This window comes from Diabrotica undecimpunctata, unplaced genomic scaffold, assembly GCF_040954645.1.
Source record: "Diabrotica undecimpunctata isolate CICGRU unplaced genomic scaffold, icDiaUnde3 ctg00002095.1, whole genome shotgun sequence".
Taxonomy (NCBI): domain Eukaryota; kingdom Metazoa; phylum Arthropoda; class Insecta; order Coleoptera; family Chrysomelidae; genus Diabrotica; species Diabrotica undecimpunctata.
In genome coordinates this window covers 5,353-23,336 of record NW_027313158.1, presented here as the reverse complement: position 1 = coordinate 23,336, position 17,984 = coordinate 5,353, and the positions used below count along the sequence as shown (strand labels likewise).

At 35.2% G+C, this 17,984-nt stretch overlaps 2 protein-coding genes across 2 annotated transcripts; both read left to right on the top strand.

Moving 5' to 3' along the window:
• Positions 1–1,029: 1,029 nt before the first annotated feature.
• Positions 1,030–15,601, top strand: LOC140431833 (chloride channel protein 2-like). The gene is made up of 5 exons (XM_072519711.1): positions 1,030–1,099; positions 3,913–4,056; positions 4,222–4,350; positions 7,838–8,128; positions 15,387–15,601. Exons 1-5 carry the CDS (start codon positions 1,030–1,032, stop codon positions 15,599–15,601), a joined length of 849 nt encoding a protein of 282 aa, XP_072375812.1.
• A 1,385-nt stretch (positions 15,602–16,986) lies between these two features.
• Positions 16,987–17,718, top strand: LOC140431832 (uncharacterized). Its single transcript, XM_072519710.1, has one exon. The coding sequence runs from the start codon at positions 16,987–16,989 to the stop codon at positions 17,716–17,718; it is 732 nt and encodes a 243-aa protein (XP_072375811.1).
• Positions 17,719–17,984: the final 266 nt, after the last annotated feature.

The following is a 17,984-nucleotide window of genomic DNA, read 5'->3' as shown; positions in this document are numbered from 1 at the left end:
TTTGAGTATAGAAGTATCGGCTCCTGTGTCTATGATAAATGTATCTTTTGGTCCTAGGATTATTGTTTTTATTTGTACGAAATTTGTTAAGTTTAAGCCAAAGTTGTAAATGTAATATTCTACTTCTAACTGTATCTTTCTGTTATCTTGATAATTCAAAACCCGAACTGCGGGGTTTTCGGTTTCCCTGGGCTATCTTTTAATTCTAGTAGGAGGACATTCCTATTATGTCCTCCTTTCTGGATTCCTCTATATGCCTGGTTGCTGTATTGTGTATACCCTCTGTGTGTATAGTTCCATTGGTTTCCGTTTGCTTCGTTCTGTTGTTTAAAGGTAGGTCTTCTCTCCTTGTCATATTTGTTGTGATATTCTCTCCTATACTGGTGCTGTCCTCTCTTAGCTTCGTAATTTGTCCTATAATTTAACACTCTTCCTTGTGTGCTATCTTCTATCGCGTCGATCGATAAAAATTTAGACATTACTTCGTGCGTGGTTGTGAAGTTACATGCTTCCAATATTAATTTAGCTTTTTCTGTGTTGACTTTGCGTTTGAGTGTTGCAACTACAGTTTCCGTTGTATATTTTTTCACTAGTTCCAATGGCAACTAATTTGGACTGAAGATCAATAAAAAGAAAACTAAATTTATGGTGATCAGTAAAAAGAACATTCAACATATCGACCTGAATATTAAAGCTGAACGTATTGAAAGAGTCCACCGATTTAAATATCTGGGATATACAGTAAATGATAAGTGGGACCCAGACGTAGAGATTGAGATCCGAATTAAAATAGCAAGATCCAAATTCATCAAAATAAAAAAGCTCTTAAGCAACCGCCACCTAAGCGTTAACCTCCGATGGCGCGCCACGAAATGCTACGTACTCTCTACGCTACTTTACGGAGTTGGAGGGTGGACGTTAACAGCAGCAACTATAAAGAAGTTAGCGGCTCTAGAAATGTGGCTGTATCGACGCATACTGAGAATACCTTGGACAGACAGAGTGACCAACACAGAGGTATTAAGACAAATGGGTAAAGAGGTAGAATTGTTAACAACTGTTAAAAGGAGGAAAGTGTCATACCTGTGCCACGTGTTCCGTAATGATAAGTACCTTCTGCTACAGCTTATCGTGGAAGGCAAGATTGAAGGTAGAAGAGGTTTGGGCAGAAAGAAGAAATCCTGCCTGAGAAACTTGAGAGAATGGTTTCAAATACCAGAAGCTGCGAACATAATACATGCGGTACAAAACCTATCGTTTGATGGTCGCCAACCTTTGGTAGAAGACGGCACATAAAGAAGAAGTTCCAATGGCATTCCTTTCTCTATGTATGCAACTTTTAGCTGTTCTGCTAATTTCTCAACTTCAGATGCATAGACCGCTGCATCTTTATGTCCTTGTCTTTTCTTCGCCAAGTTAGCTATTACCGTCTTCGGATTGTCAATAGCAGTACCGCTGCTATCCTTGGGATTGTATCCTTTGTAATTATAAGGTTTCTTGCCTTATTGGTTAATCTTGTTTTGATTAATGTTATCGCTGTTTCCTCGTGCCCTATCGCTATTTTCTGAAGGAGTTTTAATGCATCTAAAAATGACTGCAGTTTACCTGCGCTTCCATCACACTCACTGGGCAACACCTTGCTTGCGATATTTAAAAATTCATTGATTGTAAGAGCCATACTTATTTCTTGCTCTGTGTCGCTTGTTTCGTCTTCTAAATCCTTGTCACTTTGTTCCTCTTCTATTTCCTTGTTGATTAGCTGATGTATCGAGCTGGGAACTACTACTCTTGTATTAACTGCTTGAAATGAGCACAAAATGAGTAAAGTGATCTGCAGAGTGCAAATACAAGGCGATATGTCACAAGCGTTTGAAACATATGCAGGGTTACGGCAGGGAGACGCGCTGGCGTGCCTTCTCTTTAATATAGCGTTAGAAAAGACTATAAGAGATGCCGAGTTACACAATAGGGGATTAATCTTTAATAAATCAACGCAGATTATGGCTTACGCTGACGATCTGGATTTGATCGCACGTACTACACGAGGACTTAAAGAGATGACTTCCACCTTCTTGACAGCCGCACAAAATATGGGCCTTAAAATAAACGAGGAAAAAACCAAAATGTTAGCATCTATTCCAAATAACAGAGATAGAGCTAGAAACGCCAAAGAAAACTTCAGTATAGACCAATATAATTTTGAGGTAGTAAATAAGTTTACATATTTGGGTTCTCTCATAACAAACGATAATGACACATCTGAAAAAGTAAAACGGAGGGTACTGCTAGCAAACAAATGTTATTATGGACTAAGCAAGCAGCTAAAAAACAGAAATTTAAGCCAGAAAACCAAACTAATAATATATAGAACACTCATCCTACCAGTGCTGACATATGGGTCAGAAACATGGACCATCTCCAAAACAGACGCAAATCTTCTGCTCGTCTTCGAAAGGAAGATACTAAGAAGAATAATGGGCGCATTCTGTGAGAATGGTATTTGGAGAAGGCGATATAATTTCGAATTGTACGAGAAGTATAAAAAAATAGTAAATGGTAGAGATGTAATATCCTTCATAAAAATAGGTAGGCTTAGATGGGCTGGACATGTGTCAAGAGCAAATGAAAATTACCCACCCAGACGAACTCTATTATCGGTCCCAGTGGGAAATAGGAGTAGAGGCAGACCACGACTGAGATGGAGGGACGGTGTGGACGAGGACGCAAGGAAAATCGGCGCGGCAAATTGGCAACGGTTGGCGATGAACAGAAACGACTGGCGAAATAGACTGGGGAAGGTCAAGGTTCAACTAGAGCTGTAGCACCACTGATGATGATGATGAATGAGCTGAAAACTCTATCTCTGATTTTGCCAAAATATTTGTTACACGTCTCTCTTTGTTTGTCCGTTAATGTCTCCCAATTGTTCCTTATTAAATTGATGAATTTATTGTATAATTCGACTAATTGTGTAGTCACGTCTTCTTTAACTTCTTTAGCTTTAGGTACGTTTTTCTCCATGACCCTTTTACTTTGCTTCAATACTTTTTGTGTAAATGCAAGGTAAAATCAAGCGTAAAAGATCCATAAGAAGACTAAGATTTTCATGGCAAAGAAACCTAAGAGAGTGGTATAGTTGCAGCTCAGTAGATCTTTTCAGAGCAGCCGCTAATAAGGTACGGATAGCTGTGATGATAGCCACCCTCCGATAAGGGAAGGAACTACTAGAAAAAGACAATGCATATAAAATTGTATAAGAGCGTGACAAGCTTTAAACTGAATTTAAAGGAATTTTTGACTGCACACATTTTCTAGTGTCTATATATGCTACTTTGAATTTAAGATTTTCTTAAATTTTAAATGTTACTCATTTTGTTGTTAGGTTATGTAGTGTTTGTTTACTTGTTTTTTCAATTTAATTAACTGACTAATTCTACACACACTATGTTTGTCTAAAAGGAAATAAAGTATTTATTTATTTCTTCATTTATTATCCTCTCCCTTTTCGAAATCCTTAGCGTTCGCTTTATTACATACATGAACTGGGTTCAGTGAATAGAATATATTTATATAAACTCGCAGTTTGTTATTAGACAGCTAGTCTCTTAAGGGATTTTAATAAGCAATTACACAAACAAATCAAAGTTAATTTAAAATTTAAGATTAAACACGCGATTAAAAACCAACCGCGTGTTTAATTTAGCGGTATTAAAGTAGTTGTAACATCAGAATCAGTTTATGAAAAAATAATTGTAATATTGCTCTGAAATTGTGTAATATGTATAAAATTTAAGTCAATGCTAGTTAGTTATGTCAAGTAACAAGTATGTCAATATAGTCAATGCAAAAAGGAAATAAAATGGGGGTATTTACTATTTGATCTACCTATTATGAAAATTATCTTTTTTTTAGGTAAAGTAGCAAAATGTATTTCATTTTTATGGAAACATACTTTTGCTAAATTGGGGGAAGATTGGGTTTTCTTGGCCCTTCTTGGTTTTATTATGGCGCTTTTAAGTTTCCTGATGGATAGAGGCATTGCTATATGTAATAATGGTAAGCGAGCATCTACTAAAACATAAATAATCATCCAAGTTATAATTATAAAGGATTCATTTATCCAGAAATGTCCTTTTATTATTGATATTAAAAGAACAGCCTAAGAAATATTGAACTGAATAATTTTAAAATGTATAGTAATATATAAACGTTATGTTTTAGCAAGACTGTGGTTATTTCGCGATCTCACAATGCATCCAGCAGCCCAATATGCAGCTTGGATATCGCTTCCAGTCTGTCTAATTTTGTTTAGTACAGGATTTGTGCAATTAGTAGCACCACAGTCGATAGGTAAGTTTTTCCAACTTATACATAAATATGCTTAATCTAGAGCTCTTGGTTAGACTAAAATAGGTCGCAAAAATAGAGAATTATGAGTACCACTGACATGTTAGATTAGTACTTCTACTCTCTCTTTGTCAACCATTTTCCATCCACTCCTGAATGTAGGTATTTCTCAATTGCTTTTATCTTTCTCTATCTTGCGCCAATCTAATCCACTGTTTGCCTGCCACTGCTCTTATGTCATCTACCCATCTTTTTTGAGGACTTCCCATGCTTCTTGTTGTCGTCCTTGGTCTCCATTCTAGAATTCTCCGTGTCCACCTATTGTCATTATATCGGGCTACGTGACCTGCCCAGCGCCATTTTATTTTTGCAATTTCTTCCACAATATCCCTAATCTTCGTTCTACGTCTTATCTCGGTGTTTCTAATCTTGTCTCTCAGTGATAGTCCAAGCATGATTTGTTCCATTGCTCTTTGCGTTGTTTCTAATTTTTTAGCAGATTTTTTGGTAAGGGCTACTGTCTCCAAGCGGTAGGTAAAAACTTGTAGTATGAATGTGTTATACACCTTTTTCTTTAAGTTTATAGGAATGGAGGTGTTTTTCAAGATATGTGCTAGTTTGCTGAAAGCGCCCCATGCCAGTTGTGTTCTTCTTTTAATTTCAGCATATTGATTTGGTTTTCCTAGTTTGTTGACATGACCTAGATATAGATATTGTTCAACATTTTCTATGGTATGATTTTGTATTGTTATATTTGTCTGGTCTCGTCTCTACTACAAGCTGCAAAATAAAGTATAGTAGTTAAAAAAATGAAGCCATGGTTTAACACCGAAATCAGATATTTGGTAAACGAGAGTAGGTAGTTTTTGAACACTGTAGAAATAAAATAAATAACACCTACTAGAAATGCAAAAATGTCAATTGAACGGTAAGAAGCATAGGAAGAGACTGTTGGACACTTCTTCTTCTTTCTTTTTGTATGTAGGCTTCAAAGCCTGTTTCTACTTCAATATTAGCCTACTAAATTGTTTAAATTATCGCACCATCTCTTTCATGGTCTGCCAATACTTTTTCGTCCATTTGGTGACTTATTCAACAAACTTTTTCCTGATATTCGTCGGAGTATTTTCATCTCTGTTGTTTCTAGTAGCCGTCCCGTCTTAGATGTTCCAGGTCTTATCTCCGCCTTGTATGTTAATATAGGTCTAATTGCTGCTTTATAGATTATTGTTTTTGTGTCTTGTCTTAGGTTTTTGTTCTTCCAGATTGTGTCATTAAGAGATCTCTCCGCTTTACTTGATTTTAAGCTTTGTTGTCGTACTTCTTCTTCAACATCTCCGTAACTAATTCTATCTACTCCCAGATATCTAAACATTGCTTCCTGCTTTATTAATTTCGGTTTTACATCATAGTGGCTATTTAGATGTTGGTCATACATTTGGTTTTTCTGCTGATAGTATCATATTGTATTTTTTGGCTGTTGTATTAAAGATGTCTGTTAATTTTGTTAAACACGATTCACAATATACATGAAATACGATCTACATGGAGAAAAAAGATAAGAAAAAACCTATAAATGATTATAAAAATCCAAACAAAATAAAACAAAACAATGCCTATATAAAAGAATTTTACAATGAAGAGAGTATTTGACGAACAGAAGCAAAAGAAAAAAGTGATAAAGATAAAAACACAGATATCACAAAAGAAGAAATCAAGGATAGTCTTCGTCGTACTGTGTCTTCTTCTAACGAAGGTTGGCAATCACTTCTTTAAACTCTTTCCTATCTTTTGCAACGTGAAATATCTGTTTAACACTGAGGTTAGTCCAATATCTGGTATTCCCCAGCCAAAATTTCTTCTTTCTTCACAAGACTTTATTTTCCCCTACCCATCTTCTTCTTCTTCCCTCTGTTCTAAGGATAGTCTATGCAAATTAAGAAACAAAAATGCTCCAGGACCCGATGACATACCAAATCGGCTCCTAAAAGACGGTGGAGAAAGCATAACTAAAATTATAGAAGTAACTATTTTTTCAGGAAAGTCAGACTAGTGGGGACTAGCATTACCATACTATACAATATACTAAAAAGAAAGTAATAAAAATCCTTTCAAGGACACCATTGAATATGAGTGATACAAATATTAACAACACCGACATTTATGAGATTACAATACACAAATTAAATTAAAATTGATTGTATATAAAAGAAACAAGATGCCTAAGGTCTAATACAAAAAGAAGACGGATAATATCGTAAAGAGTGAATATGGGGAGACTTATAATATAATATAATATAAGTGAAAATTCATAAAGAATTGACCACAAACGTAGTGGACATAAAGGAGGAAGAGAAAAATGAAGAGCAAGGAACCACAAACTTTCAGAACATGGAGAAAAGTGTTCTGACAGCCTTGCTGCTCGACGATGACGACCAAGAAGAGATGAAAGAGAATAGTGAATACAGAGTGAATACAATGTGAAAGAATACAGGGAAATCTAAAAGAAGTGATGGATACCCTGAATGGAAAAGGATCCATCGAAGGGGAACAAAAGCCAAAGCAAGCCAACTAATAGGGGAAAGTAAAGTAAAGTTAAGAATTATAATTTCTAATTTTTAACTTATACCAAAACAAATATCAATGTTAAGTTATGGTATACAATTTTTTTCTATTCTGGTGTTTATTTAATAAAGTGGTAATCTTTTGTGCAATTTTTTTTTGGTCCCAAAATTGACATTTTTAGCAAAATTTAGCTTGTTCTTATTTTCGTCTGTGACGACTGGAGTATTTTTTTTATAGCCCTTTTTCTATCCGAATTGTCGAATAAAGGCCTCTCCCATTTCTCGCCATTCATCCCTGTTGTGTGCTAGGCGTTTCCACATTGGTCCTGCGACTCTTTTGATATCGTCGCTCCAGCGCATTTGAGGTCTTCCTCTTGGTCTCTTCGCATCGTACGGTCTCCAGTTTCCGACTTCTTTGTTCCATCTACCATCTTCGAGACGTTCGTTGTTTACTGGAGTATTTAGTTCTGCGAATATTTGTTTTTACATGAACCGTACACTATGTTTTTGGTGATTCAGACACATATGTTGTAACTGAAAACACGCATTGCTAGTAGAAATTGTACTAATATGTCCTTCAGATTGTCGTATTCAGTATATCTCAAATAATTTTTAGGTAATGATTATTGAATCAATGTATGCATTTATACAATGTGTAATTTGTTTGTTGGTGTTGTTTTCTTGTTTGTAAATTCCTCTTAGGACCAAGTTTGCCATAAAATTTATTTGCCCTTTTTTTCTCTACCCTTTTATGATTGCCTATAAAAATTCGTTAAGCATTACTTAGATATGTGTATAGATCACAGGCAATAAGGAAAATATTTCAAACCTACAAAATAATATTTAAAGTTGCATGACAAGTCCAATTACAGAAGATTTTTTTCCATGTTATTCCGTCACTTTCAGTATTTTTTAATATTTTTTAGGTTCTGGAATCCCAGAAATGAAAACCATACTCCGAGGTGTAACTTTGAAGGAGTACCTAACGTTTAGAACTCTCGTAGCAAAAGCAATAGGTCTTACAGCAACCCTTGGTAGTGGGATGCCCTTAGGAAAAGAAGGTCCCTTTGTACATATTGCTAGCATAACCGCAACGTTGCTCAGTAAGTTAGTAACGGGATTTCAAGGAATCTACGAAAATGAAAACAGAACCACCGAAATGTTGGCGGCTGCTTGCGCTGTAGGAGTAGCGAGTTGTTTTGCTGCACCAGTTGGAGGTATGCAGGTACTTGCTGCTATAAGTTTACTTTTTTTATTACAAAACCTAAAACTGCTTAAATGTGAAATCGCTTAAATCGGATCCAAAAATATTTAAAGAATACTCAATAGTAGGAACACAATAACACAGAACAAGTTCAATGTTAATATTCTTAGGTAAATCACCATTACAAAGAAAATAATAGATTTAGTGAAAAGAAATTAATAAATAAAGTAAATCTGAAAGAACATAATTATTACCTTTGCGTGTAAAAACACATTTACTATCAAAATTTTCTTTGTCGTTCCTATACGATTATGTGCATAGTTAGTTTAGTTTTGCAGACCTATGAGGATCAAGCTGTCGTCATCATCATCATTCAGCCAATCGCGTTTACTTGCTGGATATAGTTCTTCCTCAGTTTCTTCCAATGTTCTCTACACTGGCCTGCTTGTAGCCGGTTTCCCCCTACTCACCTTTTTTTATAGATTCTGGACCTTCGTCTTGTCCACCATCTATCTTGTGTTCTCGTCAAGTGCCAACCCAGTTCCACTTCAGTGTCTTGATTCTTTTTATGTCATCTTAAACGCCTGATCTATTTGTTGGTTTTTTATGTAGTCTCGAAGGCGCACGCCCAGTATTGCACGTTCTGCATGTGTCTCATAATGTATCAGACCGACGTATTCCAACCTACATCTCTTTATTGAATTGAACAGTTGTGATGTTTGGTTCAGCCCTAACAACCTGCACTTCAACGTCTTGGTTCTTGCGACGACGCGACGTCTTGAACGTCTGATCTAGGCCTGATATGTTGGTTTGATATGTGGTTTCAACGACGAACGTCCAGCATTGCACGTTCCAAATGTGTCTCATAATGTAACCGATATTTCAACTTGTACCTTTTTATTGTATTGACCAGTTGTGTTGTTTGGTTCAACCGTCTCTCGACCTTCTCATTTCTAACTCTGTCGACCCAGCTGTTTTGTAGTCGTCTACTAAAGTACGATCAAACTTTTCACTTCACGTCAACACTTCCAAAAATAAAAAATATTAGTTGATGCGATTGGTTATAGAAGAAAAGTTGGAAGGAAAAACAGGACCAAGAGATGATATAGGGGAGACCTGGGCCTTAGAGAAGAAGAAAACATCTAAACGCTGTACAGATGATGTGAAAAAAGCAAGAACAAACTGAATTAAAGATTAAAATTTCAAAATATGTTTCAGGGAAGCGTCATGTTCAACAGTAGATGCACGAACTTCATAATAAGCACGGACCATAATGATATACAATAGACTCGCGGTTATCCGAGGTAATTGGGACCCTGACCACCTCTGATACGGAAAAAACTCGGTTAACACTGGTTGTACTGATATAAAACCATAAATAACGATAACTGTGGTTATTTTAATGACTAAAAACTAATATAGTGCTGTAGATAAAAACATTTACCTTATTAATATCCCTATTTAATATCACTTATATATATACCTCTTTTTGGGGCGACGAAGTTGCGCCAACGTTGAAAATGAAGGACGTCTACTGGCGTCGATTCCCCTTGCTGCTCGATGTATGCGAGAGCCTTCAAGTGCCTTTAACCCATCGGAATGAAAAATCTTTTGAGTTATCTCATCTGTATCTTATGGATGATGTTTAGAACTAGATCGGCAATTGCGTCATCTGTCAGTTCAATTTATTAATCTCCATTCATCCAATCGATGACATCTTGGTTTCCAATTAGCTAGACTGGCTATAGTATCAACTTCACAGTCATTAGTTTCTTTTTGAACATTCAGTGTTTTGTTTTTTATCTGAAATAATTTTTTCAATGATTTTCGAATGGTGGACAATTTTCAATAGTGGACACATAGTGGACACAAATCTTGTCGAAGCCGCAGTTTACAAAATATAAATTGTCATGATGATCGCCAACATCCGAAACGGATAGGCATTACAAGAAGAAGAAGAAGGACACTTTTACGTGGTTCGATGCAGATGCAATCCAATAGCAAACATCTTTAACTTTGATACTCTTAATCCGTCAATTACAGTCAGCCCTTGGTCTATGAGTTGGATGAAAGTCGTCACATTGAGTGGAAGGAATACAACTCTTACATCACCACTAATTAATTTACTCGCGTGTGGACGAAATCGTGCGTTGTGCAGCAACAACAAAGCTTTTAGAGGCAGATTTTTGTTTTTTAGGTAGGCATCAATGACTGGTATAAAGTCATTAAAAAACGTTCTTAAAAATGGTACAGTTATTTAATGAATCAGAAGCATTGTAGCAGATCACGATTGTGACTCTCTCTTTTCTTTTCTTGTAATCTGATGCAATTCCTTTATTTTTAGCGGCTAGTGTTTTCGAAAAACGCATTTCAGTCAATCGATCTTTAAGGATAATGTCTTGTAATTTTAAATAAAAGGTTCCAATTTCAGTTGAGTTAGCAGAAAGTTTTTCGCCACAAAGATTCAATTGTCGGATACCATATTTCTTCTTTCATGAATCAATCCATCCCTCACTGGCACAAAAGTTTTCTCCTCCATCCATATACTTCTTGTGGCATGCAATAGCTTTTGCTTGGAGTATTGGACCACTTATCGGGCTGCCCAATCCTCTTATTTGTGAAAATCACAAGAACAACGCCTTAGGAGTTTGTTTATGACCTCCTTTCTTCATGGTTTTCCGCGCCACTCCCACCTCTCACACTTCGGTTAACCCACTGTTCGAGTTCATTCCGTTTACGCTTCCAATCTCCAACAGTTACCTCTCCAACACCTAAATCTGAAGCAACCTTCTTTATTGATCTTGTCCAACTTACTCTGAGTAACATAGGAAAAATAATTGTAGACAAAACGCAACACAGAAATTTCTGGAAATAAGGCAATGACCAATTTCTGAAAGTTCCGGCTCAACCTAACAGCACATAACTGTTTGCAATTGTGACTCACCAGCTACGACTTTTGTCTCGGGCCTCAGATAACCTAGACTTGGATAATCGCGAGTCTACTATATTTGTTTATGTAATTACTAGTGACGCAATTATAAAAAAATTTTAAATCTAACGATTTTATTAACGTAACTATTTTTTTTTCGCCCACCGAGATCTTAATCTAACTCTACGATATCGCATGACAAAATGCTAGATACACAGTATCCTACTACATGGCATAGAAGCATGGACGCTCACAATTCACGTTGCCGTCGTGTATGAGTATTCCTCCGCATCCTAAAAATTCCATGGACTGACCATGTTAGAAATGAAGAAATTTTAAGAGCTCTGAGATAGCGCGTTTTTAACTAATAATGGACAAAAAAATAAAAATAAAGCGTGGTTATGGCAGACGACAAATGGGTACGTAAACGTAACATCAAGGATTGGACAGGAATATAGGGGAGAGTCACCCAAGTTGGGACAGTTTTTTTTTATAACAAATACTTGAAAATCTATAGATATTAGAGAGATATTGCAGAGTCAATTTTGCACTTGCTGTATTACAGCACGCGTTATTTTGACAGTAGAGCATGCGCAGATGTGATATTTGGCTTACGCTGCGCTATAGAAAATACGGCCTGCCGTTATTAGGGGAGCCTTTACGCTGTGCGGAATTCGTTGCGCTATTTTCTTTCTTAGGTTATGTATGTTATTTGTCTTTCATCTAAACCAAGTTTATTAGTAATAATTTTCTAAAATGAGTACATCAGACAGTAGCATAATGCAACAATATAATTAATAATTTGAGATAATGATTGAGGTGACAAAATGAATAAAAGCTGAAGATCTTTGCGCCTGCTGGGATATGCGAGCCTTCTCATCACTCAAGTAATGTAGAATGCAAATGCATTTACCACTAACAGAGTTTCTAGTATTGGTACGAATAAAATCTGGTAGGCGTAAAGCTCTTGCAAATGTAGGAATATCTTGTCTGCTAAACCTAAAATTTATTTTTACATCTGCTTGCAACATGTTTTCTAAATTAAATTCTTGTTTTTGTTGATGTAATACATGTTCTCCCACAATGTTATTTAAAATGATGAACTCTACATCATCATCATGAGCATTTGCTAAAATAAGTGCTTCTAAATCATGATCCATTTTCAATATTTTGCGAAAAAAATGAAAAGAAAACATAAACAACGTAAATATCGTAACAAAGTATGCATAAGCTTAAGCAATATCTCTATTTGTGACATGTCAGCCGTATGTCAAAACTGTCGAAATAGCGCGGTGTAAATAGTGCAACGCAGGCACTGTTAACTTTGCAATAACTCCCTATTAAAAAAAGTGAAGCAAGAAGAGTGAGCAAGTGAGCAAGAACTTTAGATAATTTTTGGACGGTGGTCACTCCGGTCTTTTCAATATTCCAGATTATATCTGGAGTGAGGTGATGTTTATTATAAATACTTTCCAGGTTGTTGAAAAAACTTTGGACTGCATTCTTGTTGAATCCTGTAGCTCTAGCGTATGAGGGTGCTTCTGGTTTTCTCAGAGAAATATCTCTATGTCGACTCAAAAACCCATAAACCCACTTTTTAGAGGCCATTCGAGTATCTTTATTAAAATTGTTAGCAATATTATTGGCTTGGGCAAAGTCAAATGCCAGACAACGAAGTTCTTTATAAGTGATTCCAAAAAATTGCTTTTCCATTTCAAGAATATGATCTAAAATTTCGTGTTCCTGTTCAACTGAGAATATTTGCCTAAACCGACCAAGATATTTGTCATTTTCGGTCACGATTTTATTTTTGTTTGTAACTCGTCTTTGAAGAGTACTTTTAGGAATATTATATCTGTCAGCAGCTTCTCGAAGCGATAGTTCGTTATTCCCAACTTTTTGTACAGCTAGAATCATATTTTGAACGGACCAGTTTCCACGATCAGTTTTTCTTTTGTAATAGGAATTTGGATTTCTATTTGGCATCTGTAAAAGAAAAATATATCAGTGCCACTTACGAGGTATAGAGTTCACTGAATAAAACATTTTTTAATGACACATTATCTTTACTTAGCTATAATCAAGGTTAGAATATTATGACCTCCTTGGGTATAATCTAATTACTGAACCCCTACTTATAAATGTTTTTAGAATGAATTACCGTTATATGTAAGAATTTATGAGTAATTAATGATTTAATTAGTTAAAAGTAGGCAGGTATAAGAAGAATATCTGTAGCCATATTTTAGTTCCTAAGATGGGACGTCCCGACTTAGGAAGTTTAACTTTGTCCCATCTTAAGAGATTTGCACCAATTTTGTAAAAATCTTAACCGATATTAAACAAAAGCTTTGGTGGCAAATACTTTACAGTGAAATGCAATGACTCTGACGAACGCTACCGGTATCGGTATGCTAGCCTCGTGTCGTTTACGTGACAATACGACTGAATGGCGAGCTTTCATTCTTCCAGTGCAGGTGTTGCCACTTGTTACAGATTTTCTAGAATTGCTAGTGTCCCTACTTGGGAACCGTCCCGTCTTAGGTAACTCTCCCCTACCTCCAAACCCTAATAAGAAAAGCACAAGATATAGATAAATTTTGCAGTCATCGCCAATCCCCATTAGAGACGGCATCTAAAGAAAAACTACTTTAACAAACATAATATTGTTTTATTTTATTTTAAATAACAGTTTCTTAATAAAAGCACTCCAAACTGACAAAAATGTATTTCCTATTTAAAATGAAATTATTGCAAAGTAGGTAACTGACAATGTGATTCGTCCAAATTAAAACCAGTTATAAATCGATAACACCCAAAAGTTGCTATTAGTCAAATACATTTGGGACAGGTTTTTTACTCGTCTTATCAGTAAAACTAGTTTTAAGATTGGTGAATCCATAATTTTGGGTGTGTATAATCTAACAACTAACGAATAACTGCTGAACGTATTGTTTCTTGAGGGTGTGTGAGTAAAGCTGAAATATTATTTGATAAAACGGCAAACCAATAAAACTTGCTATTAGTAAAATAAATTTGGGACAGGTTTTTCTTTCGTCTTACCAGTAATACTAGTTTTACCTGCTTACATTTTTATTGGTGAATCAATAATTATAGGAAGGAATGTGTGTAGCTAGTTATACAAGTAATGAATAACTGCTGACTGTATTGTTTTTTTGAAGGTGTGTGAGCAAAGCTAAAATATTATTTGATAAAACAATAAACCAATAAAAAAGGAACGTGCCTTCAAGGCGTGTAACTTACATATTTATAATTAGAAAATTATGGACAATGATCACAATTTTATTACTTAAAATCAAGTGCTACAAAAGCTGTAACTTTCATTTTTTCTTATGAAAGACATTATATGGTTGGGTTACAAACAAAGTACTAAAATATTGAACGTTTGAATATTTTGTTTTCTTCTTGTTCCATCACCGTTATCGATGATTGGATATCATATTCGCTTTCGTGACTTTATTGACGGCAGCTCTAAATAATGTTGTATTTAATTCTCCGTACCATTGTCTTAGATGTTTCAGCTATGACGTTTTTCTTCTATCTATACTACGTTTACCTTGAACTTTCCCTGAATTATGAGATTCAAAAGAAAAGTACTCCAGATCCTTAATTTATTGGTAATTCTGCTTACCTAAGGGAAAAAACTTAAAAAAGTTTCCTATGTGCACAAACTTCCATAATTTAATTACGGAAACTTTTATCTATTAAAAAACGTTATTCTCATAAAAAAGTTTGAAGCTTTACGGATTTTGAAGAAAAAAATTACTTTGAAAAAATGTCATTGCACGGTATTTCCCCAAGTGCGGGGTAATTCTGCGCAGAAATTAAATAAAGCTGTATTCGAAAAAAAATTGATTGTAATAAAGTACATTTAATAATGTAAACAAAAAAAAATTCTTAAATCAAAATTAAAAAAAAAACAATCTACTTGCAATGTGCATTATTCTCTTAAAATATGTGAAGCTGCTAAATTCTCTCAGCTGCTTTTCCTGCTTTCAAAATTTATACACTTTTTGTTACTGTTTTGTTACTCCAAAGGTTTAAATATCTTTAAAAAAATCTCTGTGATGAACATATATTTTGCCTTCAAAACTTTGCAATATGTTGCAGCTTCACTTTTAAACCATTGAAAAGAATTCATCGTCATTAAAAATAATTTGATACGATGTTTTACCTTGACAATATAGTTTTACAATCTACAATATAAAAGTAGTCTTGATGAATCTAAAAATATTTTGAATTGGGTTGTATACCTATTTCTGTATTATTAATATATTTTAGAAAAAATATTATATTTAATAGAAATTCCCCCTTTTAATAGGAGTCTTATTCAGTATCGAAGTAACCACAACATATTTTGCGGTTCGAAATTATTGGAGAGGATTTTTTGCTGCAGTTTGTGGAGCCACAACATTTCGTCTACTGGCAGTCTGGTTCCAAAGAGCCGATACCGTTAGTGCCGTTTTCAAAACGAACTTTTATATGGATTTTCCATTTGATCCTCAAGAACTTTTTGTATTTGCCTTAATGGGGTAAGATTATATTGATAATCATGGTAACAATGTTTAAGGTCTTATAATTTTATTATGGTTTTGAGAAGTTATCTCTATACCTAAGATAACTTCTGAATTAATTAAAACATCTTTGATCACAACAATTTTTATGAACAAATTAAAATAACTTCTTTTTATACTCAGGTAAAATTATTTCAGAAATTTGGTTTTATTAAATCTTTAAAATTTAAACAATAATTTGAAATATATTTATTATTGATTAACCAATAGGTAGGAATGACAAAAAAAATTTATACAAAAATAAAATATAAATATTTATGCATAAATGAAGAAACAAGGATCTTTAAGAGACGAAATGTCAAAATAAAGGGATGTGAGAAAGAAGAAAAAAATACAAACGAAGTGAAGCAGCGAATATCACTATGGGGAAAGGAAATAAAGTGAGTTAACAGTATATTCAAGCCCAAGGAAATAAACAAAGGAAATAAAATAAACAATTGCAACCCAATTGTAAAGAGTACTGCAGTTCATATTACTGAAACTTAAATAAGGCCATTAAATAATACCATAAAAAAAAAGGAATGAGACCAAAATACCATTGCAGAGAACGTAAAGTAATCCACATATTATCCATTCGGACGCGCTGATTGAATAGAGGAAAACCGGCTAATGAAAGCAGTCTAAAATTGTAAATTCCCATAGAGAAAAACAAGAACTAAGGAACTTACATTATAAGAGTAATCAACACAAGCAACTTGAACAAAGAAATGGGCTAGAATAGGATGATACGGACAGATTTAGAAACTCGACGATAGACGCTAAGCTACGAAAACGTTGTTTAATAGTAGGGGAGAGTAACCTAAAACGGGACGGTAACCTAAGATGAGACACGTAATTTGCCCGTCTATTCTGTGAGGCTACTGACATCTACCGTCCCGTGCGGAAACCTTCCTTCAGTATGAACAAGTTTTACGAATATCGGCCATCATCGATCTCGCAGTGTCCTGTGAGAAGCCGTTGCTTGTTATCGTGCCATTCGTTAAAATATTCTGGTTTATTCGAGGCGTGTTTTTACTCGGAAAATGTAAGTGCGTTTTATTTCTTTATTTGGCATAACATTAGGTACTTTATACTGTACATATTGCTATGGTTGCATGATTTTATTTTCGACTGCTGATAAGTAGGGTTATGAAATTTTTTTGTATATTCATTATTCCTAAGATGGGACAGAAAGAAGTTTCCTAAGTCGAGACGTCCCATCTTAGGTAACTTATTCTATTTTCTTCTCTTATATTTGGTATGCATTACAATAAAAATAAAACATATTTTTATAAAGTGTTATCGGTTAGTAGGGTTATTTAAAGAGTTACTATGTGAATAGTAAACAGCATTTTTTCTTGTTTCTAGATGCCCAACTTAGAAAAATACAAATATGTTAGAAAAACCAATCGCGGCAAGTGGTCTCAAACAGATATGTCGCAGGCGATTGTCAAGGTCCATAAAGGAGAGCTTTCCATCAGAGACGCGGCAGAACGTTACAATGTGCCAAAAAGTACCCTCGCAAGAAGAACGGGAAATAAAAATAAAACGGTACAGAACAGCGAAAAACATCTGGGCAGATTTCGTAGCGTTTTCAATGAACAGCAAGAACAGGAAATTATAGCATACGTTTTGGAAATGGAATCAAGATTCTTTGGAGTTTCCTATAAAGAACTTCGTCGATTAGCCTTCGATTTCGCTGCAATTAACGGCATCCCCAACAACTTCAACCAAGTGACAAGAATGGCTTCCAAAAAATGGCTCTATTGTTTCCTGTCCCGTCATTCGAACATTTCTCTTAGAAAACCAGAAGCAACGTCCTACGCAAGGGCGACGGGCTTCAACAAAAATGCTGTCTCGACATTTTTCAAAAATTTAGAAGCCATCTTTGCCAAGTATGATTTGTCTCCTGATCGAATATGGAATGTGGATGAGACAGGAGTAACAACAGTACAAAAGCTGTCTAAAGTACTAGCTCAGAAAGGTAAACGACAGGTAGGAGGGCTAACAAGTGCCGAACGAGGAGTGAACACCACACTCGTCTGTGCAATGAGTGCGACGGGAAATTTTCTAGCACCAGCATTTATTTTTTGCTCGTAAGAGGATAAAACCTGAGCTTATGGATAATGCTCCCAATGGAAGTGTAGCATTTGCTCAAGATAAGGGCTGGATGGACCGCGACGTTTTTTTGAAATATTTGAAATATTTTGTGGATAATGTAAGACCTACTGCCGAAAAACCAGTCCTATTAATATTAGACGGTCATGTCTCGCACACCAAAAGCTTAGACGTAATCAATTTTGCAAGAGAAAACCATCTTATCCTTTTAAGCTTGCCTCCTCATTGCACGCACAAAATGCAGCCAT

Coding starts and splice junctions, on each gene's coding strand:
- LOC140431833 (XM_072519711.1), top strand. CDS start 1,030: ATGGGTAAAGAGGTAGAATTGTTAACAACTGTTAAAAGGAGGAAAGTG. Junction 1,100..3,912: donor ATACCTGTGCCACGTGTTCC/GTAATGATAAGT, acceptor TCTTTTTTTTAG/GTAAAGTAGCAAAATGTATT. Junction 4,351..7,837: donor AGTAGCACCACAGTCGATAG/GTAAGTTTTTCC, acceptor AATATTTTTTAG/GTTCTGGAATCCCAGAAATG.
- LOC140431832 (XM_072519710.1), top strand. CDS start 16,987: ATGCCCAACTTAGAAAAATACAAATATGTTAGAAAAACCAATCGCGGC.